This window comes from Rhodamnia argentea, chromosome 1 (assembly GCF_020921035.1).
Source record: "Rhodamnia argentea isolate NSW1041297 chromosome 1, ASM2092103v1, whole genome shotgun sequence".
Classification (NCBI taxonomy): domain Eukaryota; kingdom Viridiplantae; phylum Streptophyta; class Magnoliopsida; order Myrtales; family Myrtaceae; genus Rhodamnia; species Rhodamnia argentea.
In genome coordinates, this window is record NC_063150.1 from 15,521,166 (window position 1) to 15,546,692 (window position 25,527).

General features: G+C 39.7%; 2 protein-coding genes and 1 long non-coding RNA gene across 5 annotated transcripts; 1 reads left to right on the top strand and 2 right to left on the bottom strand.

Moving 5' to 3' along the window:
- Positions 1-440: 440 nt before the first annotated feature.
- On the bottom strand, positions 441-6,001 carry LOC115753284 (actin-related protein 2/3 complex subunit 4). Of its 2 annotated transcripts, none has more exons than XM_048283702.1 (8): positions 5,852-6,001; positions 5,570-5,636; positions 4,973-5,025; positions 4,655-4,682; positions 4,417-4,491; positions 2,446-2,550; positions 1,379-1,468; positions 441-851 (listed from the first exon to the last, which is right to left on the bottom strand). In XM_048283702.1, exons 2-8 carry the CDS (start codon positions 5,579-5,581, stop codon positions 762-764), a joined length of 453 nt encoding a protein of 150 aa, XP_048139659.1. In that variant the 5' UTR covers positions 5,582-5,636; positions 5,852-6,001; the 3' UTR covers positions 441-761. The 2 variants fall into 2 exon arrangements, with proteins under 2 accessions (XP_048139659.1, XP_048139664.1); XM_048283707.1 differs by having other exon boundaries at positions 5,748-5,904.
- On the bottom strand, positions 4,281-17,453 carry LOC115753276 (TBC1 domain family member 13-like). Of its 2 annotated transcripts, XR_007199488.1 has the most exons (10): positions 16,798-17,453; positions 16,613-16,705; positions 16,181-16,285; positions 14,318-14,467; positions 12,330-12,428; positions 12,122-12,250; positions 10,448-10,627; positions 9,425-9,541; positions 7,282-7,498; positions 4,281-4,292 (listed from the first exon to the last, which is right to left on the bottom strand). XR_007199488.1 is itself a non-coding variant. In XM_030691824.2 (9 exons), exons 1-9 carry the CDS (start codon positions 17,101-17,103, stop codon positions 7,334-7,336), a joined length of 1,344 nt encoding a protein of 447 aa, XP_030547684.2. In that variant the 5' UTR covers positions 17,104-17,453; the 3' UTR covers positions 7,107-7,333. The 2 variants fall into 2 exon arrangements, 1 of the variants encoding a protein (XP_030547684.2); XM_030691824.2 differs by lacking the exon at positions 4,281-4,292 and having other exon boundaries at positions 7,107-7,498.
- Positions 11,650-24,106, top strand: LOC125316188. Its single transcript, XR_007199490.1, has 3 exons — positions 11,650-11,679; positions 23,265-23,274; positions 23,913-24,106. It is a non-coding gene; the product is annotated as an uncharacterized LOC125316188 (long non-coding RNA).
- Positions 24,107-25,527: the final 1,421 nt, after the last annotated feature.

A 25,527-nucleotide genomic window follows, 5' to 3' on the forward strand; every position in this document is an offset into this window, starting at 1 on the left:
AGGGAAACTAAGCTGCACATGAATTAGCTTTTAGAAACCCTTCTGTGATTAATTTGCTCTATAATCTTATTTGAATCAGAGCGTGTGTCTAAGTTATCTTTTTTGGCTGCTTATGCGAGAACCCTCTGCAGATTGCACTTGCATCCACTATCTCTTCAACGTATTATTTTCCCTCGTTGCAGTAACTTTCATCAACACCATGGGAGAATAACATCTGGACGTAAGGTAATAGTTTCGGTACTTAATTGAATCAATTAAAATTCCATCAACACCATCACTTCAATGTATTACTCTTGATCTTGCACATTGGAGATTGGAACGAGTGTACTTTTCAGGAATCTGAGTGAGGTAGTGCTTTATGCCCAACTCAGCCGACTCCTGATTCTGACATGATCTTTTGCTCATTTTAGAAGTAGAAATCGGCATTGGGACCGTCTGGATAAGAAAATATAGTTCACTAATAGACTGAGCGATAAGTAATTCTAATAACAAACCAAATACTACGCAGCAATTGAATCAGGCAAAGAGAATCAAGTCTTGTCTTCTTCATGCTCAAAGCAGTATGATATGACTGACAATCTGCGGTTCCTTTCTTTTTTTTGTTGGCTGAAATCGAAATGACTATTTACTCACAAACAGCAATCGGCAAGGGACTGGCAATGCAGGTCCGAGCTTGTGGCTGCATCACAAGGTTATCAGAATTCGGCTTGACAAAATCTTTCAAGGGCCAACTTCATGAGTGAATGGCACAATAAGAAGGATCAGATAAATTGCTTCAGAAACTCTGCAGCGACCAGCCTTCCTCGCGTATTAACAGACATCTTGAGTTCGCTTATCTCTTTATCTATATCCTGCAATTCACAAGAGTCCGATCCAAACATTAGAAGGACACATAACAAAAGGAAAACCAAACAAGGACCAGGGGTCGAAGACAAACTAAATTGAGCCCGTTGACTTCTAACTTAACATTGCTGCATTCCAAATATTTTAGGTGGCCAATCCTATGAACAGCTCGAGTTATTCCTTGTTTATATTTTTTGTATCATATTTATTTCCTGATTAATAATTTATTTGATTAGGCTTCTTCAAGATGTAAATGAAAGAAAATGTCTCAAACTCATAGAGAATTATTTCCATATTAATTGCCTGGATCATAGATGGCAGCATTATTTTGAAAGATCAGCTTAGTGACAACAATAATAGAAAGGTTGAAATTGCAGGGAAATGGTTTTGTTCTAGAAAAACACCAAGTTTTTCAAGAAAGAACCACTGGGAATATGAAGAAAAGTAATCAGAGTTAATATGTCCACAAGAAAGCATAATATTTAGAGTTATTCACCACAGACCAAAGAACCAAGTATAAATGGTGAAAACTTGCCTCCATAAATTGCACAATGAAATCAATGAGCTTATGCTTCTGCATCTCCTCACAGTGGTAATTCGTAATGAGGAAGCTTATGTCATAACCCTTCAATCAAAGGCAAGAAATAGATAAATCCATAATACTCAGAAGCTACTGCAAAGTCTGTTCTCTATAAAATGAACACAGTAAATCACATAAGTAAATCTCTCGAGCCTTATTACATGCTGGAAACATTCTTAGCGTAAAAAGAAGAATGATATAATTATCCAGGAACTTTACTTCTACCATGTGGAAAAACAGAAAAGAATCCATGAACAAATGAACACATAAAGATACTGCTCCACGAAAAAGTTCAACTGCCTACTATTGTTCGGCTGATATCACCATGAATTTTGCTGAATGGTCCAGTCGTTATCACTGTCTTCCAACCTTATGTAATTTAAAGATATTGACAATGAATTTTGTGGCATGGTTTATCTAGAATAAAATATCTTTTTACTCTAACAGATTCTGGCTTCTGAAATTATAGAAAATATCTTCAATGAGTGACTTTAGTACTTCATTTGATTTCTTGAAGCTATGCAGTTCGACTCTAATTACAAAAGAAAGCTTTCTGAAAGAACTATCGAACTCCAACAATGAACGGTGTATGATCCCAAATGAATGCTCCCAAGTTTATTGTACCAAATTAGCATACCACTAAACCCACCCTATTTGTACTGCTACGTTGACATGACAAGTGATGTACCTGTTCCCTGAACCCCATACAAAAAGCTAAGTGTGCCAATGATCCAAATATGATGGCTGTCGTACATCAAGTAGACTATCTCTTACTATACTATCTAGAACACTAAGTAAACTGAACAGGATGCACCTAGGAAAAGAATTTAGAGAAATAGCTTGCATTATCAATAAATCAACACTGAAGCCAAATTTGTGATTTAAGGTACGCCCTAAATCAGATGCAAATGCAATCTTTCCATCTGAAAAGGAAAACAATGTCTGAATATGCCTTCGATGGGGGCATCATTCACAATTTATATTGGGAAGCATCTTTCTACTGTGAATAAATGTATATCTACCTGTACTGGCTTCCTCCTCAACACCTGAAATGCTTCTGCCCTCATAGACAAAAATCTTAGGAACTTCTTGGTCAATATGTTTTCAAGTTCATCTGCCTGCTTTACCTAGCAAATAGTAAATATATAAAAAAAAGGGGGCATGGAAACTTAAACTTAGGTGGCCAAAGTCAAAATGCAATCATGAGACTCAAGAGGACATGATATGCCAATCACCTGGCAGGTACTCAAATGTTTGGCAAATGCCACGTTGAACAATTCCAAATAAATGGGAAGCAAGGAAACATATCATTATACTTCAGAATTCAGATAACCATAATACCAGAACACAATATTTTATGGATCACTGCCCAATTTTTTCTGATGCTTGCTTTTCTGATTATTCTAGCTATTAATCACATTGCCGAAGTGGGATGCAAACGCCCTTATTATGTGAACAAAAGAAACACCTAATGCACCAACTTTCATTAGACCCTATCCAATAGCTTCCAAAGTTGTGTCTGACTATCATACTTTTCCTCTTATAGTCAGAAGTTTAAATATGCAGATCCACCTCAAAATCCTTCCTCTGGCAGTCCAGATGCAGGAACCAAAGGGAACATCTACATCCCACATAATATACACGAATCATCAAGAATTAAATTTTCAGTCATGAGATATGGATATCTACTCTCCATGCAAGGCCTAGACAAAATGACTAGTTGCTTCCTATACTGCTTTCTTGGTTATTATATTTTCCACACAAATGATGCAGTTCTTTTATCTTTTCCGTTCAATAATGATGGGAACATCATCCCACATAACATACACGAATCATCAAGAATTAAATTTTCAGTCATGAGATATGGATATCTACTCTCCATACAAGGCCTAGACAAAATGACTAGTTGCTCACAGGCTTCCTATACTGCTTTCTTGGTTATTATATTTTCCACACAAATGATGCAGTTCTTTTATCTTTTCCGTTCAATAATGATGGGAACATCCGCATCCCACATAACATACACGAATCATCAAGAATTAAATTTTCAGTCATGAGATATGGATATCTACTCTCCATACAAGGCCTAGACAAAATGACTAGTTGCTCACAGGCTTCCTATACTGCTTTCTTGGTTATTATATTTTCCACACAAATGATGCAGTTCTTTTATCTTTTTCCGTTCAATAATGATGGGAACATCCGCATCCCACATAACATACACGAATCATCAAGAATTAAATTTTCAGTCATGAGATATGGATATCTACTCTCCATACAAGGCCTAAACAAAATGACTAGTTGCTCACAGGCTTCCTATACTGCTTTCTTGGTTATTATATTTTCCACACAAATGATGCAGTTCTTTTATCTTTTTCCGTTCAATAATGATGAGAACATCCGCATCCCACATAACATACACGAATCATCAAGAATTAAATTTGACAAGCAGCACATGGAAAATGAATGAGACTAACATTCAAAGCCTAATGATTTAGGGAAACTGTACTCTAAGGTACACCATACTCAACTCCAAGTCTTTACTCCATTTGAATAAACATCGTCATCTTCTACATGAAATAAAACCGATTTCATGTATGATCCTTCCGAATTGATTAGCCATGATTTAAAGACCATCCACTAGTTCATACTCCATTTAATAGTGTCCCAAGGCACTCAATCATATAAACCTGAGTATTTAGCGTAATAAATAGTGCAAAAAATGATTTAGATAGAGTTTACCACTATGATATAAATCAGCATGCAAAAGACATAATAGCATGAAATTTTAGTCGACTTTGAATGAAGGTAAACTTTAAGTGGCATGATGGGGATTTTAATATTGTTGCATACAGTTAAAAGGAAAGGGCTTTATATCTTCACGTTTCAAATATAACAAAAACATGAGCCAACTAAAGTACCTCAGTTCTAGATAATCCCTTAAAGTAGCATCCAAGCAAGAGAGATGCGAAACAGAGAAAGTTTAGTGTTACCTTGAGGCTTATTCGTAATGAATTAATGGAAGTTTCTATCAAGCATTTTTCAGCTTCATTTCTGCATATCAAGATCTGAAAAGAAATTCAACACAAAAATTACAATGACAAAGTACAAGAGTTGCTGAAAATAGATTCTCTCTTTTACAAATAGTTCTGATGAGCCTTTCTATTGACAAAAGGTAGAAGGAAAAAAAGAATTACTCAGCTATGCTATCTCACTGAAAATGCTTTTTACCGGTTTTAGCAGAAGTTCAGGACTAGTCCTGCAAAATAGAAAAATGGCATCAAATCTCCTGCATGAGACATCTACTAGCAACTAGTAAGTAGTAAGAGTACATTTGTAGCTCTATAGTAAGGTAGAGTACTTATCAAGCTCGATAACTAGGATACATATCCTAACGCCCGTAGAATCACTCATATCTTCCCATGAAGGTAAGATAATAATACTCTGTTAGATTGAACAGAGCTATGCACATAAGAATATCATCTCTTTAATTCCAAGTTAAGACATTCTAAAAGTTCGCTATCGCTAACCATGGAGACATAGACATACTTTAGCTCAACCTCTGGCTTGTTATGCCTCTCAACTTCTTGACAAGGAAAGTTCTGCAATCAGAAGACGGTCAAGAAATCAGGTGCACCAATAAGATCAAAAAATTCATCCCTGTACGGTTGGTCCAGAACAAGTAACGAAGGATTATGCAAAATTGACGAGGCTTTGGAAAGGCAACCACAACAAACTCATGCTGTAAGTCATATTTGGTAAGAAAACCAATGTCTGAATTTCTGGGTGATATTAAGAATGAGAAAACGTTAAAAGAAGAAGAGATGGCTCCTAATCTACCAAAAGTAGAGAGCTTTTAGAAAACCCAAATTGACAGGTTCATGATCAAACATCTCTGTGGGAGTTCGGCTTTTGCGACTATAACCTTCCCGACCACGATTTGTCTTTGTTTATGGCATCTCACCCTCGCTCTTGATTTTACGATAATGTGACTCAAAACGCATCTACTGCAACTAGTGGCAATGTATCCATTTTTCCCGTGATTACACTAATTATAATCGGAGATACATCTTCACAACACTACAGGGGAGACAAGTCTACTTCAACCGTAGTTCGAAAACGCCGCAACTGTGCAATTCTGCTTACCTGCAGACACATGGCCGCCTCGAGAGTGTTCCGGATGCAAGGTCAAGTACAATCGCAACGAGTTGGCCTGTGAAGAACACAGCAGCGAAAAAATCCAATCAACTGATCAATCGCAAACCATTTCAAACGATCTAAAGCTTCCCGGCGACTCGATTCCGCACACGAAGCGCGATCTCACCGGTTCGTTCCCGAAAACCAGAAGATCGACAACAGTCAAAGCCCTAGGCATGGCTACGAGCAAGTAAACGACGAGAATGCCGAATCGAAATCGCTCGGTCTCACCATTTTCGCCGCAAATTCGAAGCGCTCCGGTCCTGAATCTTCAAGCTCTTCCCGACGCCGATGCGATTTTTCGTTTGTTGCTTTTGCATTAGAAAACTCGAGGCGGGTTTAGGCCTTGACGTCGTCGTTTTCTACTTAATTGAAGTTTATGATTAAATCACGTGAGTATTGTCAAATTATAGTGCGCAGATTATTTGGAGATGAATCCATTTTTTTAGTTATTGTCGAGCAATATTAGGAAAAATGGATAAGTCAAACAGAGAATTATTTTGACTTGTTATGAAAAACTTAGCCCTCTATACAGTAAAACAAATCCAAGAAATTCCTTTAAGTCAACATTTGATAAAGAAAATCATATACCCAATGAGGCCAATAATAACGGAATATTTTCTAAAAATGGACTGAAATAATATCTTAAAATCCAGAGCAACTCTCATTTTAATAAAAAAATCTCTCTTTTTTTTGGTAGATTTAAAAAAAAATCTCTTTATAGCTACTAAATTAAAGATTTCTCATCTTTTTTTTGTGATTTCCATTTTTTTTTGTAAGCGCTTATGTGCACCCATTTTTCTAGTGATAAATGTTAGAAATTATATTGCCTCCTCGTACAGTATGGATTTTTTAATAGAACACTTTGAAACATATCGTGAAAGACATTGACTCAACTTTTAGATTATTGTATTTAGCAAATAAGTGAAATCGAAGTAGAGAACTTCTAGGATATGACATGAAATAAAGGAACATAATCACATTGTCCCTTCATTATTTATGGAATTTATTGAGATTAATTTTTTTTTATTCATGCTGGAATTTTATCCTAAATATTTAAACAAGAATTCCTTAAAAGATAAAATGACAAATTGATAACGTAGGGTGACAAGTATCCCATGAAATTCATAATAGCTTCACTATAACACAGAGTCAATCCAAATTGATTTTCCCCTTTTTTCGGAAAACACAGAAAAAATTGGAGGGGCATGTTGTATGTTGGAAATAAATTATAATTGTCCTTTTTGCTGGAAATTAAGATTGATGAGATGGACAAGAAAGGATAGGAATAAAGGTTAATAGTCATTCCTTAATATTTTCAATTATTAAATGCTTTTTTGTACCTTTTTTTTTGTCATTGCTATCCCTAAACTTTATACCTATTTTCAAATTAGTCCTTTCTTTCAAAAAGTAAATGGAAATATTGACAAGGCACCACCGTGGCCATGGGCAGCGAGGTTGTCGATGGGGTCAGTTCAATCAACGAGAGAGAGAGAGAGAGAGAGCTAAATTTACTTGAGGCAAAGAGAAGACACAAGTTCATCTCTTCGTGAAGGGAAACAACAACCGAAAAGAGAGAAAGAATGAAATTGGCTAAACATCGCCGTTGGCTGATGACAATAGCATTTACATCCGCTAACACAGAACCATCGATCAACGACCAAACAAAAAGGAAAAGAGAGGGAAAGCAGAAGAAAAACACGTGCTGCTGTATCAACTTGATCCACGGACGCGCAATTTGTTGGCCACATACAGCAGATGACTGATGTTTGTGGGCGGGTAGTTTTGGAGTAGCCGAAGATTGGAAGTGAAATCACCAGCTAGAAGGCGCCTCCGAACAAGAATCAGCATAGCGCAACATACTCGGAGCAAAGTTTCCTGAAATGCAACAGAAATTCCCATTACTCGTTTATCAATGGCCAAAAAGTTGTCTTTTGAAAAGTCATAAACCTGACATGATAAATGGAAATGCAGCTGTCTTGCCCAATTTCAGATAAACCTCCTACACCAAATGAAAATTTTGACATTTGTTTGGGAAGAGAGCTGTTAAATTTAAAGGATCATACACATGCCAAGCCTCAATACCTTATGGAATTTAATCCGCTTTCATCTTATCCTTCATGCTTATTTGATTACAAGTTTTGGAAACAAATTTTACCAATGTCTAGCCTTTGATTCAACTTTCAATTAATGGTTGAATGGAGAATCTTTTTTTTTTTTGCAAACCTTCAGACAGAGAGTCAATGGATGACACAGGGTGAAAATGTAAACTTATTGTTACAGCAGATTAACATGACCCCATAATTTTAATTATAATTGTAATTATATATGCATATTATGAGTGGTCAAAGTGCTCCTATAGAAAATGTGTTGATAACCGAGCTCTTCAGGAGCCGATAGTCAAATCTCAACAATACTCCTTGACAATGTGCAAAATAGTCTAATCCCAGATTTGATTTGAATGTAATGCCTTTGTCATGTGAAAGTGTGGATATCTTGGTACAGAGGAAAATTATGGCAAGCCATGTCCAACATTCACAAGAAAAACAGGATGCTTTTGTCACCACTACAACAGGATATAAGGATTGTAACTCTGCCATAACCATGAGATAGCAATCTCCTCCTACAAAGCGTCTCTCTAGTTATTACCATCACCCAAACTTGCCATCCCCTTCAGCACCCCACTACCACTACCCTCCCACCATCTCAACCTGAAACAATGCCATGGCCTCATTACCATCACTGCAACAGCATCACCTTCGCCTCAACAACTTCATCATCTTCCTCCAACACATGACAACCTCCACCACCATACACCATTCATAAACCACATCTAGCAACACTTCATTTTCTCAATGTTACTGCCATGCAGACCAGTCTTTCCCAGTTTAGCATGACAAGTCTGCCCTCCCACTACTAGCTATTCTGTATTACCTGTGTAAAAAGTTTAAGAGGCACAAAGTCATCATGAATCCTAAGCATTTTGGCCGTTGAACATTCTACTTTTTGGTCAACTAAGTCCTAAACATTTTGAAATAGATGCATAATTTTGGTTTCTCATGGATCCAAGCAGGATTTCAACCATAATCAAGGAATAAAAACACAAGTGTGGTCGTTCATAGAGTGCCGAGCTTGATTCTGAGCACCAATTGAAGAAATCATGATTTTTATGAGGCCAAAAAAAAATTAATTTCAGGATTTTTCTTCCTTCTACATTAACTCAGATTTTTGTTTTTCAATTGATTAACAGAATTAAGTTTTCCACTCAGAACTTGTGTTTTTGTGTTGTACAATCATGCTTGATTTTGTGAAGAGCTGAAAAGGGGTCGTCCATCGATGGCCAAACGTCACTGCCGAAGAGATTAAGCTTTACGTGCACTTTTAAAAGCTTTCGATCAATTGACCAAAGTAGAGTGCTCAAGACTCATTCAACTGTCAATAAATATGTTCATCGCATCCTATTACACTTTTCTAAAATTTAGATACCCAATCCTCATCTCAAAACTTGCCCTCAATCTTTGGTCCTTCATCATATCACCACAACCACCATCACAACTTATCTTCTGTTCTGACCATAACCTCCAACAACCAATAATCACCACCGCTGACACTCCCTACCACCTACTCCTCAACCTAGTGATGGTGGAAGAACCCATTTCTTCACAGATTCCTTTTTTCTAGCAGGGAATAATTGCCTAAAGTGAGGCTGTCATAAAGGTCAAGCAGAGCTTCTCCAACCACGCATACAACTTCTGTATGGTTAAAAGAATCAGGACAATTTACTCTACAAGAAAAATTTTGTACCTGAGGACCATCAGGATCACTCAGAAGTGTGTCCCAAATCTGAAGGCTGTCTGCAAAATTGAACTCCTGGGTCAAGAGGAGAGTAATCCATCTGAATGCATAAAATTGGGGATTGACCTGACATTGAAGATAATGAGGGATTAGAAAACAAAAGAAAAAACTGAACCTCTTGTGCAAAAGGAAACCACATTATAGAAGCATCTGGAAAAGCCTTAAAAATTTAAAGCGACACATGGTAGGGTTTTTCAAATAACCATTCCAATGAAAGGAAACTAACAAGGACATATTATAACAACTTAAAGCCCTATCCGTCATATGCAACCAGATAAAGAGCTTTGTTATAAGCACATTGTAGCTAATAGTACATATTCTCAATATTCCCAAGTTTCATACTTGTCCTTTTTCAGAATAAAATAGATCTAAGCTTCATTATATTCCATCTTCAATGAATAATAGCTTGCTCTTGGGGGAGGAACCACTGTTAGAAATGTTCATGTAGAAGCTCCTATTTCATCTGATGTTACACAATAAGCTCTCGGGATCCTATCAGCTTTGGATGCTGGAGGAGGTTAGTCAATAGAATAAGCTGCTGGTAATCAATCTTACCTCCACAAAACAATTTCTATTCCATTTCGGGGACATCTAAGATCCATTCGTAAATGTTAAAAATAAAACTTCATTTAGGATGCACAATGTAAGAGATAAATCCAGGTTTTCCTCAAATAATGTGTCAAGAGAATAAGAGAGACAATACATACTTTGCTGGATGGAGAAGAGATTATACAATAAATATAGAAAGCTATGAGATACACAATTAAAATTGACATCACCGCAGGAAAAAATAACATCAGGGCCATATAACATTAATATACTCACGATTAGAGTAATGCCCAGCCTGACTGCAGATTTCATTCTTTCAGTCAAGTAAGAAATTTACTAGATGATTGATAACCAGTCAGGAGGCTGGGAATAAAAGTATTCAACCACTAAAAGCTTAGCATGCAAGTTCACAAACAATCTTACTTTGGTTGTAATCTCAAGATGACGCCAAAGCTCTTCATCATACTCCTTCAAAAGCTGTGACAACCTGGATATTGTTGACCGGATTCCCACAACACTGTTGTCCAATTGTTGACAAAAGTTATCCCGAAACCCACTCAACAACTCAACAAAACAAAAGAAAGCATCCGCTTCAGCAGAAGCCTGTGTGATCCAAGAATGAAAAATAACAATCAGGGCACAAAAATGCTAATGGATCCGTACACAAAAGAGATTCTTAATGCAGTTGCAGATTTTGTACAAGATGCATCATTCAGTAGTTAGCATAGCTAGGTATTCATGCCTAATAAAGTAGAAAACATATGGTAATCACAGTTTCAACTAGGTGTTACTTGCATTACCAATTACTGAAAGAACTGCTATATGAAGTAATTTTCCAACCCAGCAAAAGATGTCAGAATGATCTCAGTTATTCAAAAGTTACTACAAACAATATCAAGGCAGCATAAGGGAAGGAAAAAAAAAGGTATTCCAATTCGCTCTTTCCAATTCTGTACAAGCAAAATAACTTCTTACTAAGAGAAAATCCTCATCAGCCAGTCGCTACTCAAACTAACTATAGAAAAGCACCATGACCACAAAACAAAAGGAAAGACTGCCCACGGATTTATAGACGACCTAAGATATAACTTCACATAATTTAACTCAGTGTTGTTAAATCAAGATTCTGGTTTGTGAATCTTAGATCTCATTTTCTGAATAAATGGAATAATGGATTGTAAGATCAGTAAAAAGTCCCAAAAAACTCCAATAAATAGGTATTTCTTACTAAAATTAAGCTACTAGGTGCCAAAAACACATAAAAAGCATGTTATAGTAGATATTTTTGAGAAAATTATACCCACAAATGACACTGCTCCATTGGCAATACCCAATCTAACTTGTAACTTCTGAATATTATAGAGGTGCAAAATGAAAAAGGCCTAAACGCTTGCAGGAGAAAAAAAAAAAAAACTATCCACAACACTCTCAACCTACACAAAATATATTTATATATATAAATATATTTTTAAAACATTATTATAGCCTACTGAAGCCAGCTAAAGAGTGGAGACTAATCTTAAATACTTATGATGTGACTGTTGTCCAAGTGTGCAACTTAAACAAGCTAAACAGGAGGGCAGAGGCCTGAGTCTGCGAGTCCAAGAAGGCGTCATGGCCGGCAACGGTTGGCATTTTCGCTAGAAGGTGAAATGGTCGGTGTCAGAGCCAGTGACAGCTGGTCAAGAGCTTACAAGAAGCAGTCTAGCAGCTTTTCGAGTTCATTCGTCAGCCTGAAGGCTGAGAAAATCTAGGTCTTCCTGCATGCTTGCACAATTTTTTCTTTTTTTACCTTTTCCTTTTTTAACAGTTTCTTTTCATTTTAGCCCATTTTTCTCTTTATGAGCCAATAATTTTGAGCTCACTATCATAAAGCCCAACAATGCAAAGTGTGGTTTTTCTATTAAACCCTAGAGAATTGTACGATCATATGATTTGTACACACCCATCGAACGATTTTACATTGATTATAATCAATAACGAGATATATCAACAAACCACATAGCCTCTTTGAATAGATTACCCAGTCAAGACATTAAATCAATGGACAGCTAAAGCATTGTAAAACATAGCTAAAACCGATGCAAAAATACGTACTGCATTCTCTTCATCAGGATCATTTCTGAATACATAAAATAGAAGAGCCAAAATTTCATTCATCCCTTGGACATATCTTACGCCAGGATTGAGCTTTGCATATATAATTAACATTGTCTTCAAAGCTTCCTGGAGATATGAAAGACAATAAAGTCAGTCAGCAATCCTATTTTTGCACAAACAATTTGAGCAAATGACAAACACAAACCTGATTAGATTCTGCAAATGACGAGTCCCCACAGAAAAAGTGCATGTCCGGATGAGTCCGTTTCACATCTCTGTCAATCTGTTCAATGATCTCTGTATCCTACAAAGTTGAAGTACACTTTTTTCTCATAATCTGTACACATGCTACTTAAAGGTAGCATCAAAGTTCATGGGCATAAAGGATTTGAATCATTAGCGAAAGCAGAAAGATGATCTATATTCTCCCGTAGTGGTCTATACAAACCCAGGTAACTCAACAACAGCAGATTATTCACATTATTTCTGTCTTGGGACATGACATTCTTTCTTTGGCTAAACATATAGTTCTGACACTGATTGTTAATTACGTCGATACTTCCACATATTACGGGTAACGTACAAATTCCAATGGCTTTTGCTACTACACCCTTCCCGACCACAATTTGTCTTTTGTTATAGCCATTTCACAGCCAGTGAGACGATAGGGAATAGGCTTCATCATCTAACAAAGACACATTTGGTTGTGAATTCCAATGTGGCAACACAATGATTAACAATTATTTTTTTGATTTATTCACCTCTCTTCGTAATGGGTTTGTATCCCTTGGTGCCCTATAGTTCATTTATCTTTTACCTACAACAATTGTCCACATCTTCAACCAGATTTAAGGAATTTTAAATATTGAGGATCCCGAGCTTCAGATATATGTCTAATGCAGATGAGATCCCGAAAACAGTGAAAGGCAGAAGTCAGGCAAGTTAATTTCACAATGACAAAACTAATTCTTCTTGAGTTGACAACTGTGAGTTGCTCATACAGACTAGCCACAGAAGGGGACCTAACCTTCCACAAGAAAAGGATGACCTACTGGTAAGCAACATAAAATCAGTTAAGTTGGAAATGACTTTCATGTAGAACTTACCCAATTACCAAATCATACATCATGACAATAACAACAGGCCGTTACTTGCCCCAAGTGTAGCATATCTTCACAGCTCAAAGGCATTAACATGAAACAGCTGCACTTGCATATATTATTATAAAGCAAGTCAGGCTATAATCTGATGCAGCGATTTACTTCTCCACAGCCAGAAACCCCTAAGCCCAATCGCCAGAAACCCAAGTCTGGGTGTATCACAACCCATCGTAGAACCATTACAAAATGTTCTAGCTTAACATACTTAAGACATTATTTGAGTCAATATAAGCCCTCCCAATTTACTGCCATTTGCAAAACACCATGCCACTAACAAGGCAATCTTACGCCTTGACCCATCATGCTAACCCTTAAAATCCTCCATCAAATGGTAATTAGTTAGCCTTCCCTAATTTACTGAGAGAACATTTTCATATAGTCCTCATTCCTACTTCCATCTTAGTATTTTTGGTCTGTAGAACTAGGAGAACCTACTCTGAGCTTGTCTCATGACACAGAAAAATGGCAATAAACTAACAAGGATGGCAATAAACTACCAATTCAGTCTCACATGGAGCAGTGGTCACCTCACGAATCCACTATCTATATCACCTTGACAATCTGAAAGTAAAAGATAAGAGTAACCACTGGTCAACCTAATGGAATACCATCCTGATCTAAGGCGATGTGTATTTTAATCGTGCAGCAGAACCCCCTTAATATAAATACATTCTCCCTTGGGTTTGTCAATGGCAAACTGATACGGATCTAAAGTTTATTCCATTGAATAATCATTTTATCTGCTTCATACAAAGTTAACTAAGATCATGTTATGTTCTCATCCTTTTTTCATCCCAACTGCAGATTTTTAAAATCACACTAATCATGTCAATTGTTTTAATAGTTAGGTAATTCATTTAAAAGGGCACCAAGGGGATGCCAAACCATTTTACAAAATTTTGTACACTGATCATCAAAGAAAACAGCAAACAAGTAGAGCAACCACTTGTTACAAAGTACACGTGAAAGAAGCAAAAAGAGGGGGGTAAGGGTAAAAGCAAACACAAATTAAATGAATGATTACAGTTCGTACCTGAAAGAACTTATTCCATATACTGGTATTTCCAAGACTCAATGGATGCTCTCCGTGAGTTATATCTGATCTTGAAAGCATCCCACTGGTGTCAGATCGTAACTCACTGTCACAAGTTGTGCATTCTTCTAATCTCCTTGCGATCTCTGACTGACCAGGATGGAAAAGGTCAGAATCTTCTTTCAAAGAGCAAAGGTTGAAAATCACAAAGAAACAAAATCAGCACAGAAAACTATAGCTTTATAATGCAGCAATCTCATGACACAATCAGTAATTGATGATAGGTTAAGGGCTATCTTTTGGGGTCTCCTTGTTTGACGCCAAGGCAGATATAGGCAATAATGGCATAAGACTTGTCAGAAGAAATGTTTTCCAAATCAAGGAATAGGAGTTCTTTTTGAAAACTACTTCAAGAACTATAAGTTGGTGGCCACTGACAATCACCACTATCATCATTAAAGAAGTCACCACTACATCAGCGCCATCATTGGCCACCACTATTTATCATGACTTGACCAGTCACTCGGCTTCGTATTCACTCTTTTACTACTCCTTACCTTACATCGCCACTATATTGTCCATAGTAACCATCACCAGACATAATGAAGGCTATCTCTAATGAGATGACAACTACCGTTCCAAAGAAAATCTTTCACAAATGAGGACCATTATTATGTATTGAATGGACCCTTACAGGAATTAGGCAATGAAACCAGACAGAGAGAGACAATTGTCAACTTGAAATCAACTATGCCCCAGAAGAAAAGGACTTGAATGGAAAAGGGATGTGAAGTTCCAAAAATACATTAGTTGTCCTTCCTTGTAGATGTCACTACAACAAACAGAAAGACACAGCGCATGTTTCTTACCTCTAACATTTCGGTCAAGCATGCAGTGTTCTGATCACAAAAGTGAAGAGAAGTGGGAAGCTATGATTCCAGAACGAAGTGTTTTCTCTGTTTGGCTTGTAAGAAGAAGTACTCCCTCTGTTTGTTAATAGAAGAAGAAGGAAATTGGTGGAAACTGAGGACACAATTATCTCGGAGCCCATCTCATTTCCAACCAGGAGTGGGAAAAAATGGAGGAAAATTATGCAATCAGAGCACTTTGCTAATACCATTCTCACTTATTCTTAATTCGTGCATGAAGTAAATCCAAAGGTTATCTTAATAAAAGAAAAGGGTTTAATTGGTTCTTCACCGGGTCAATAGGGAAATCCATAAGAAGGGCGATGAACCACCTAATTTGCATGAAAATTTGTCAACATGAACTTAGAAGATTCTCTCGAGGAAATAAAAAGTCCTACTTCAAGCGGCAGCATGCTCTCAGACGGTGATCTTGACATATTCAAAGATGAAAGGGAACAATCTCTTTACCAAAAAAAAAAAAGGGGAACAATCTTGTCTTATGTCAATTGTTTTCTTTAGGCGTAGACTAGTCCAATCCTTATCCCTTTCATTGGCATAACCTTAATCCGAGAGTTGTGGCTTATGATTTCCCTTTCATGTCTTGGATGTAATTTCACTCTGGTATATCCCTATGAACAAGCAGCCTATAATAGTCAACTAGCTTGTCCTGGGAAAAAGAGAAATATATAACGAACTCACTCGACTCACCAATCGAAGAACGTTCTAATAGATGATCTATATTTTCTTTCATGAATATTTTTCCATTGTATATGCAGCCTATCAGGGACAGAAAATTGAATTTATCAACATCTTCTTTACCTCTAATCACCTTTCTCTTCTTTTTTCCTGCGTTATGCTTCCTATCAGCGGAGGTGATAGAGGAACCTTACTCTTGCAAGCAAAGGAATGCGAAATATGGGGAAACAACAACGCTATAGACTAGCCATTTGCTTACAGGATTCATCAAGAGCTCTCCCTTAAAATTCTTGTACTGAGATCTCCTTTTTGCCAGCTCAGAAGACCAAAGCCCACGATCAGCAGGCAGAAATCCCAGCAAAAGCTGTTACACCAGAACTTGTCCATTAAACCCAGTCATATAGATTGTAAAGCACTTATAATGCAGAAACCTTGTCTCAAAAATCTTGCAAACACAAGTGAAACCAAAAAATGGAAGAAGATTACGCCAAATTGAGGGTAAGAATGCAATTTGCTTAATTCGGATCAGGAAGGTCGTGAAATTTCATAAAATTAGAATCTCCACTGCACTTAAACAAAACCAGAACCAACGAAGTACAAATGAAGAGTAGAGCATTTTCCTATCCAAAACCACAATTTCCGTCCGAAAATAAAGAAGGAAAAGCAGATTGAAGCAAGTAGTGCACGATACCTTCCACACAGTGGAACGAATTCCAGCACCGTCTGGTATGCCCTGCGAGGCAATCTTCCTCAACTCCCGCATATCTACAACCTTTCTCGACAGCTGAATATTACCGAACACAGCCAGCATACCCATCAACTTCCCTAAACAACCAATTTCGCCGCAGAGAAAGAGAACAAGACAGACTCGCTCACCTCGGCCAAGAGCTGCGACTGTCTGGATATCTCCTCCGCCGACGGAAGACCTGATTCCTGGCTCTCGCCGCCGTCCCCATCCCTCGGTTCCTCAACTTCGGGCTCCGGTGGAGGCTCCTGCCTGGCAGCCGACGGGGGCTGCACGGGCACCGGCGGCCGGGTTAGCGGCTCGGTGGGGGCCGCGGAAAGATCGGATACGGAGCGCTGGGGGCGATCGTCTGCGGGAGGCGGGGCCGAGATCCAGAGAGAGCTGTTGAGCCAATCGGGGACTTTCTTCTTCTTCATCGCCACTTGATGCGCGTCCATGGACGCGCATGCAGGCGAAATGCGAACGGCGACGAAGCGAAAGAGATCTGACGCCGGAGCCGAGCTTCTGCTAGGAGCTCCTCTCAGGAGACGATGATTCGAGCGTCGTCGGAAGTATCATCTGTCGACGGGAGTGAAGCGCCAGAGCAGGATCGAGCACGGGAAATTCGGATGACGGAGCAGTTGGAACTTGGAGGAGGAAGAGGTCACGTGATCTGCTCGTGCTGATGACCTGCTTTCACGCCGGCTAATGTTTTTCCTTTTGTTTCCTTCGTCGGGGAAAACGATGTTAATAATGCTAAACTTTAAACATGGTTTGTTTTCGCGATAAATGAAGAATTTTAAAAATATTCTTTAAAAACAATTATTTATGCCTGACATAATTAATTAATAAAAAAAAATTTCGTTACCGATAAACAGTTTATATTTAACTAGTTTCATTGAAGATGAATATATTTTTTCTTCATGGGAGCATATGGGTTGGTTCGGATCAATAAGGAATTATTACCTCATGCTCATTCCATATTTTCTCCTTGGTTGATTATAGTAGGCGCAATCCAAATAATCTATGCAGCTTTAACATCTCTTGGTCAACGTAATTTAAAAAAAAGAATAACCTATGCCTCTTTTTTTCATTATAACCGATGTCACGCACCGACTCTCGAGTACACGGTATTCCTACCAAATCGCCTCGGGTCATAAAGAATAACGTCCTAGGTATGTTATCGACCTATGATACCATAATGCGCAAGCGAAAACGTATACACTACCATTCAAACAAATATGACAGGGATAGCAAGTAGGAACATCCATAACGGTCAAATACCAAAATACAATTGTCAATACCATATCAAAAGTACATATAGAGCTACTATCATATACAACCCCACTCTTATAGGCGGCTCTCTAAGACCAATAAAAGGGTAAGGGGTCGAGCGGGGTTAACATCACTTCTATGCCTCCGGCCTCAACTCCAAAAAAAGGACCATAAACTCCATCATTTCGAACCCGAAAAAGGTTAACCACGATGGGGTGAGATAAATCTCGGTGAGTCAATACTTAAGCCCGGCTAAGGAGTTGATTCGTCTAGAAGATTTTATTGATCAATCGTAGACCATGGAATACATGTATGCCAACCACAAGCAATTTACCTGATAGGAGGTCATGCATAATGCAATGTGGACGAAGTGTATAATCATGTCGATTCAACTCAACAATCAAATTTTCAAATACTCATAATGCGGCTCAACATCGGTTAGACTTTAGACACCACACAAGTCTAGTTATTAACGATGATTTTGCATGATCAAGGCAAATAGATCCGTATAACACAATGCTATGATTGTCATCTGGTAACTCGGGCATCGTCCCATAACCTCTCGTAACAGGAACTACAAGTGGTAACGCAATACCTCAAGTAGGCATTCCATTATGGAGCATCGGTCCGTCACAAGCTGCGACCGGCATCTAACGACCCATAACACAACATAGGGAGTCGGGCAATTGACGAATCATGAGGTTCATGCCATAGGCACGCTACGAACTCGACGGGCCACGCATCATCGTTCCATCATATGACCAATCAACTCATCCAAGAACCATCTCATTCTTAGCTTTGAATTTAGCCGGATGCTCACACAACTATGCTCAAAGAATTGGCTCTTGCCATTTTCATGCTAAAAATGCATTTTGAGGCATTCAAAGTCATATGAATGCATAATGCCAATTACAAGGTCCAAGAAAGCATATAGAGTCAATGACCTTCAAAAATTCACTCGATAGACCTTCAGTCGGTCGAGGCGCATAACCACATAGATGAGGTTATCAAACAATTTGCAAGATAAGTCGACTTAATAGACACTTTGAGGACCAACTTCATTCTCATAAGGGTGTATAAGAATCTAGCATTTCTGTCATGCCCCGATCCCCGGGCCCGCAACAACTCTACCAAAACACCTCGGGTCATAAAAGGACGACGTCCCGGGCACGTCATCGACCCATTATTTTTATCTTATTTTAAGCGTATACGAAACGTGTAACTCCCAAACAATTATAAAATACACGGGGATAGAAAAGCATGAAATCACTCTAGACAATTCTTTTTATTTATTTATTGTTAACCCTAGGAAGAACGTGTATATACAAGCCCTATCTCGGGGCCACTTCCTATAACCCTAAAAAATACTGAATCGGGATTATGGGTTAACACTACTCCGTGCTACTAAAAAAGAATCTGCAAACTCTTTCGGCTTCCAAAGCTAAGGACCCGAAAAATTGTTAACAATAATGGAGTGAGATATAAAATCTCGGTGAGTCAATGCTTAAGTCCAAGTAGGACATTGACTCACACAAGGCATCCTAAGCATGTAATACAATAACGATGGTAAACCAATAGCGTGCGATCCTTACAACACTTTACCAATCACGGAGACAAATTCAAAATCAACGGTCCACCATCAAGCACATGCAAGCTTACCCCACCTTGGTTCACACATTAAATAATTCATAAATAACATTCAATCAAATGCATACAACCAAGGCACATAACCGTAACACTCATCATAAATTGCATGCACAATGCACCACACGTGTTCCGGTTATTAACGATCATTCTCGGTCTTAGCAAAACCATGCTCCTCTGGTAGGACCGGGCACCGTTCCATTCCTTCGGCAACGGCAACCGACAAACCATGTGGTTCCAAGTACTCTCGGTATGGATTAACAGTCAGGCATTCCCGTAGGGAGCGTCAGTCCGTCACAATGCGACCGGCATCTAATAAGTCGTGTGGTTCCAAGTACCCTCGCCACGAACTTACCGGGCTCAAACCCTCGTACCCGGGGGTCGGCTTCGTCCTCATGTACTCGAGAAGACGTATCCATTATGTGACTACACACGCACGACATGCAACCAGCCAATTTATGTCTTTGCATTTAACCCAATGCACACTCACAAACGGTTGTGCTCAAAACTTGGGTCGAGGTCATTTTCATGCTTGAAATTTTAGTCCACACGTGATTACATAAATACACTTATTGTCCACCGGACTTTGCATCTATATATATATGATGACCAGTCACAACAGTCAAGGCATTAAACAGTCATCAGGCAGTCACCCAATAATAATAATCCAATAATTAATTAACAATTAAATAATTATCGCAGTTCTAATTAACTGATTTAATTGCGACTTAATTAGCAATTATAAATCTCGAATATAAATAATTTAAATCTATCTCAATTAATTAACCCGACTTTAGTTAATTAATCCCTCTCGATCAATTAATCCATGCTTCGATTAATTAACACCTTAATAATAAACTAACCCGACTTCGGACAAATAATACAATTATAATTTAAATAAATACATCTGGCACCCGCTAATTATTCTAATCGCGGTCTACATCAATTATTCTAATTCTTGAGCACGGTTAACGCCCTAATTAGAGTTTAGGGGTCGACTCACTACTCCGATGTTCGATGTAGAGTCGGGCGCGAGGCGACGAAAACGGGGACGCGGGTCGGGATTGGGCTTGGGTTGCTGTTCGGGTCGGATCTCGGGTTCCGGGTCGGGTAACTTGTTTTCGGATCGGGTTGGTTTAGTTCGGGTGCTGTTCGGGTCGATCGGTTCCGGGTCGGGTCAAAGTTGGGTTTCGCGGGCTACTTTTCACGGCAGGGGCTCGAGTGGCCGGTGTTGGGGGTTTCGGCGGTTGGGCGGCTCGATTGGGGTTCGGATCCGAGTCGCCGGTTGGGGTTTTGGCGATAAATGTGAGAGGAGAGGGCAGATCCGGAGGTGAGGTGGTTGCGGGTTCGTCGAGGCTCGGGTGAGGTGCGGCTGGCTGGTTCGCGGGCTAGGTGGCGGCAACTTCGACGGTGGGTCGGGACTGGCGGCGGCCGGATTTGGGTCGGACGGAGTCGAGCGCGGCGGCGCGAGCCTCTTCGGCCCTCGGGTCCGGCGGTGTCGCGGATTCGGGGCAACAGTGACGGTCCGGCGAGGCGACAACGTGCAGCACGGTCGGCAGTGGTACGACGACGGACGAAGGCGGAGGCCGGGTGGTGGTGGCAACCGGGTGTGGTGGTGTGGCGTCGGGTGGGGAGAGGTGGAACCAGAGAAAACCCACAAGAAGAAGGAAAAGAAGAAGAAGATGAAGAAGTCTGGAGGAGGGGGTGGGGTTTCGTCGCGCGAAGAGAGAGAGAGAGAGAGAGAGAGAGAGAGCATTGATGGAAGAGAGAGAAAAGATGGGATGGAAATGAGGTAATAGGGGAGGAGTTCACGTGGGCGGCTGAAAGCAATTGGAAGGGGGGAAAATTTCGGCCAAAGAAAGAAAAGAGTGGGGCCCACTAAAAAAAAATCAAACTCACATAAATAATCTTGTCTTATACAAATAAAATCTAGGGACAAATTGGTAATTGGCAAAAATGGGTACCGGTAGTCATTTGGCTCAATCGATCGAGGGCAAAATTAGAATTTTGGCTTTTAGGGTTCGGACAAGACTAAATTTGCGCGCAAAGGGTTTCGACACTACGAGTCAACGTTTGACGATTCAAACTTGACTTTCTCTTATAGATGTCTCGGAATGACCAATCATAATCTCTTAAATCCTCAAAATCCAAATTTTATTTTCCACGTTGGAATTCATAATTTTTCTTATAGACACCAAATTTCCAGGACGTCACAATTTCAATCACAAATCATTGCAATAAACTAATCTTCCCAAGCAAGGCTATTTAACCTAACCAAGTCTTGCCTAATTGGGCCTTAATCGATTTGCTTAAACATCTAGGAAATTCAATTCCACTAATTCCAAACGTAATGAACAACTTAGTAAGGAATTAGAAATCAACTCACGATCAACTACTCAAGGCGAGTGCGACGGTAATCCTTGAAAATCCTTCGAACACGAACTTGAACTCAATTGGTTCACAGGCTTGAATTCTGGGACAAGCTGGCCCAATTCCTAGGCCTCGGGCCAAAATTCTTGGCCAACTTAGCCCACGAGCCGGGTTTACAACCTAGGTTCTTGGCCCACTTCACAAAACATGGCCCGGGTCAAATTGGGTCATGGCCCAACTAATCGGCCCACGGATTAGGCCCAAAAATAGGGACACGGGTTGGAAACAAGGCACGGTAGGGCAATCTGGGGCTATGGTGGCTCTTCGAGTGGGCTACGGGCGGCGGATGGTTACGGGGTCGAGGGTGGAGGTGTGAGGTGGTTGGAGGGAGGCTATGGTGGTTGGTGGTGGTCGGAGCGGCGACGGCAAGAGCAAAACGGTCTAGTTTTTCCAAAATAGGACAAATTGAGCAGTTTCAAATTTTGGGATTAATCTGGGGGTTTTCTTTAGCTGGTAATGTCGTAGAGAGGTAGAGGAAGGTGTGTACAAATTTTAGGGTGGTTTCGGGTCCATGTGCTATGCGAACGAGCCTTGTTTCTCCAAGTCCGACTCTGAAAACACCACTGTACAGCAGTAGGGTGGGGACGGTTTTGGGCTATTTAGGGTCCCAACAGTGTCGAGACTTCATGAGGTGGTTGGTGGAGGTCTAAGGGATGTCGAGGGACGTCGCTGGTTGCTCGCGGTGGTCGGAGTAGGGGAACGAAGGCTGGACAGCAAGCGAAGCGGTGCGTTGGGGGGCGGAGATAGGGGAGGTTTGGTCGAGGCTGGTCGGGTCTTCGGCGGTGGTGGAGCTTCGTAGGGCTAATGGTAGAGGTCTAAGGGGGTGTCGGGGAGTGAGTAGTGGTCGGAGATGGGTGGAGGAAGGCGGTAGAATGGCGGACAACTGCTGAGGACAGAGCCGGGCAAAACAAGGGACCGAAACGGGACAGGCTTGGGCGGCGGCTGTTTCGGCTCCTCTGGCAGTTATGTGGCGACTTCTAGTGATCGGCGGTGGTGGCTAGAGGTCAGAGGGAGGCTGAGGTGGTCATTGGAAGTGGTGGCAGCGGCTGAGGTGGCCGCACGAAGACAGGACATCGGCGGACGTAGCAGCGAGAACGGGAGTTGTTGCGCGACTTTCGGCTTCTCGTGGCTATTCTGTGCTCGACGGTGGCCAGTGGTGGATGTGTGGTGGTCTAAGGTGGTGGTGACGAGGTGGTAAAGTAGTGGCAGTGATGAGGGTGGTCGTAGTATGGTGGTTTTCGCACGAAAACGGAAGAGAAGGAAGAAGAAGGGTAGAGCTGGTTGTGGGGAAAAGTAGCATGAAGAGGAAGAGAGGGGGGAAAGAGAGAGAAGAAGAAGGGGGGTGGTGGTGGTTGCCGCCTTTGACTATGACGGAAAGAGATAAGAGTGGGCCCCACTTTATTTATTTTCTTGTCTTGGCATTCATGAAGACCTAGCGGTAAAATCATCATTTCCTAAAATTTTGGGGACATTTTCGTCAATTGTCTTCCTAAGGGCACTCTTGTCATTTGGCCATTCAAAGAAGGGCGATTTCATCCAATCCCATCTTAGTTGGGCTAGAATAAGACTTAGGTATAGAAATTTCCAATTCTAAAACAAAGCGATCGATCGATCGATCCCTAAACTAATACGATCGACGATTCGGGAAATTAGGAATTTCCATAGCCAGATTTCCTTGAATTCAATTTCAAACAATAGATTGGAGTCCACAAACATCCCGTAAACTATATTCTATCACCAAAAAGGGTTCGAATTTTTCGGGGCATCACAACTAGTATAAAGTAAAAGATGCTTGATCCCGCAAATTACTTCGGAATAAATTAAGTGAATAAATTAATAAATAATATTTAAGAATCATAGCATTTCGTGATTCATTGGTAAATCCACTTTGATTCTTGACGTGACATGAGCGTGAAAGGGATTCAAGAACACCAACGGTAAAAGCACTCTGCTGGGCCGACGCCGACACTGAGAGGCGAAAGGTAGGGGAGAGAATGGGATTAGATACCCTAGTAGTCCTAGCCGTAAACGATGGATACTAGGAGCTATGCGTATCGACCTGTGCGATCTTGTAGCTAACGCTTTAAGTATCCCGCCTAGGGAGTACGTTCGGGTAGATGAGAGTCATTCGGGTGGGAAATTTTCAAAGAAAGGGGAAGAGAAAGAGGCCGGCCTAAGGAAGGTTAGGGGACTATTCATCCGGGAAAGGTTTGGGGGGCCGGGGCTGTGTGTGGGGCAGATTGGCAAGGAAATGTCATACGTAATGGAGGTGTAGCTCGCTTGGACGCATTACCTGATGCTCCTACGTACGCCGGTCTGGGTTGGCCAAACCAACCTTTCGATGCTCTCCCATCTCACGATTTTCAATGTGGCGTTCTTCCTCGTTAGATGCCCGACCAAAACCATTTTCTATCTGGAGGTCACACGAAATTCTGGCTATGAGACCGGCCAAACGTCAGAATTTGTAGGGGAAACAAGTTGTCATTTTTAGGAAAATTATTCCAAATCATTCATTTTTCATGAAATAGTCGGAGTCTTGGTCCAATGTAAAATGTCATCTTTTTGAATTGTTTTAGTTTGTTTGATCATCGAATTATTCCTTAATATATAATCTAATCCATAAACTTTCGATTCGTTTGAGCATTCAATTATTACTTTATATATATTAGTTTATAATTTCTACGAAAATATAACCTTATCCAGAGTTATATCAAATTCATATTTCTTTTACTTTAAAATTAAGGGTTAATATAAGAATATCTTATAACGGTAATAAATGATTTATGAATTTCTCTTGTTTGTATTATTTCGACCTTATTTTGAATTTTTTAGATAGACAAAATTTGCAAAAATGACAAAAATGATTGCTAAACTTTAACTCAATGTATAATGTGATTTTTGAACTTTTTATTTGTACATGAAGAAGTTGATCCAATGTTGGTGAGGGAGTAATCATAGTTCGCCTGGCAAAATTAGGAATATCGATTTCATGATAAAAGTGAAATAAACATATTCCTTATTATCAGTCAAAGAAGAAGGTGAGATGTTGCCAACTAATCTAACTTTTGTTAGTTTTTTATCCATATTGATGAAGCATATGAATGGAGATTAGAGATTTTTCTACCAAAATAAACTTTGGTTTAAAAAAATACACAACTTCCATAAACACAACAAGTTGCTTATTTTTCACATCAAACAAAGGATTGTCCTTATCTATCAAATGGGAAAATTATCATAAAAACCTAAACCTATTGTTCTTTTGTCAATTCACTCTCAAACCTTTTAATTATGCTAATCATGTCCTAAACTGTTTCTCGTTTTGGTAATTGACTATTTAGCCAATTTTGGCTGAAAATCGTTGACCTGGGCGTTGTCCATCCTACGTGCCACAACCGGCGTTCCGTGGACAATTTTTTAAATTGTGTTTAATATTTTTTTTCAGAATTTCCTATAATTTTTTATTTATCTTTTTTTTTTTTATTTCTTCTCTTTTCCTTTCTTTTTTTTCTTAGTGTGGTCGGCGAGGACTGTTG

What these genes read in the sequence shown, in the direction of transcription:
- LOC115753284 (XM_048283702.1), bottom strand. An exon ending in CATTACGAATAAGCCTCAAG is followed by an intron (nt 2,551 to 4,416) that starts GTAACACTAAAC and finishes ACTATTTGCTAG; the next exon opens with GTAAAGCAGGCAGATGAACT. An exon ending in TGAGGAGGAAGCCAGTACAG is followed by an intron (nt 1,469 to 2,445) that starts GTAGATATACAT and finishes CTTTGATTGAAG; the next exon opens with GGTTATGACATAAGCTTCCT.
- LOC115753276 (XM_030691824.2), bottom strand. Translation starts at nt 17,103, where the DNA reads ATGGACGCGCATCAAGTGGCGATGAAGAAGAAGAAAGTCCCCGATTGG. An exon ending in GAGAGCTCTTGATGAATCCT is followed by an intron (nt 14,468 to 16,180) that starts GTAAGCAAATGG and finishes CATCCTGGTCAG; the next exon opens with TCAGAGATCGCAAGGAGATT. An exon ending in CATTTGCAGAATCTAATCAG is followed by an intron (nt 12,251 to 12,329) that starts GTTTGTGTTTGT and finishes TCATATCTCCAG; the next exon opens with GAAGCTTTGAAGACAATGTT.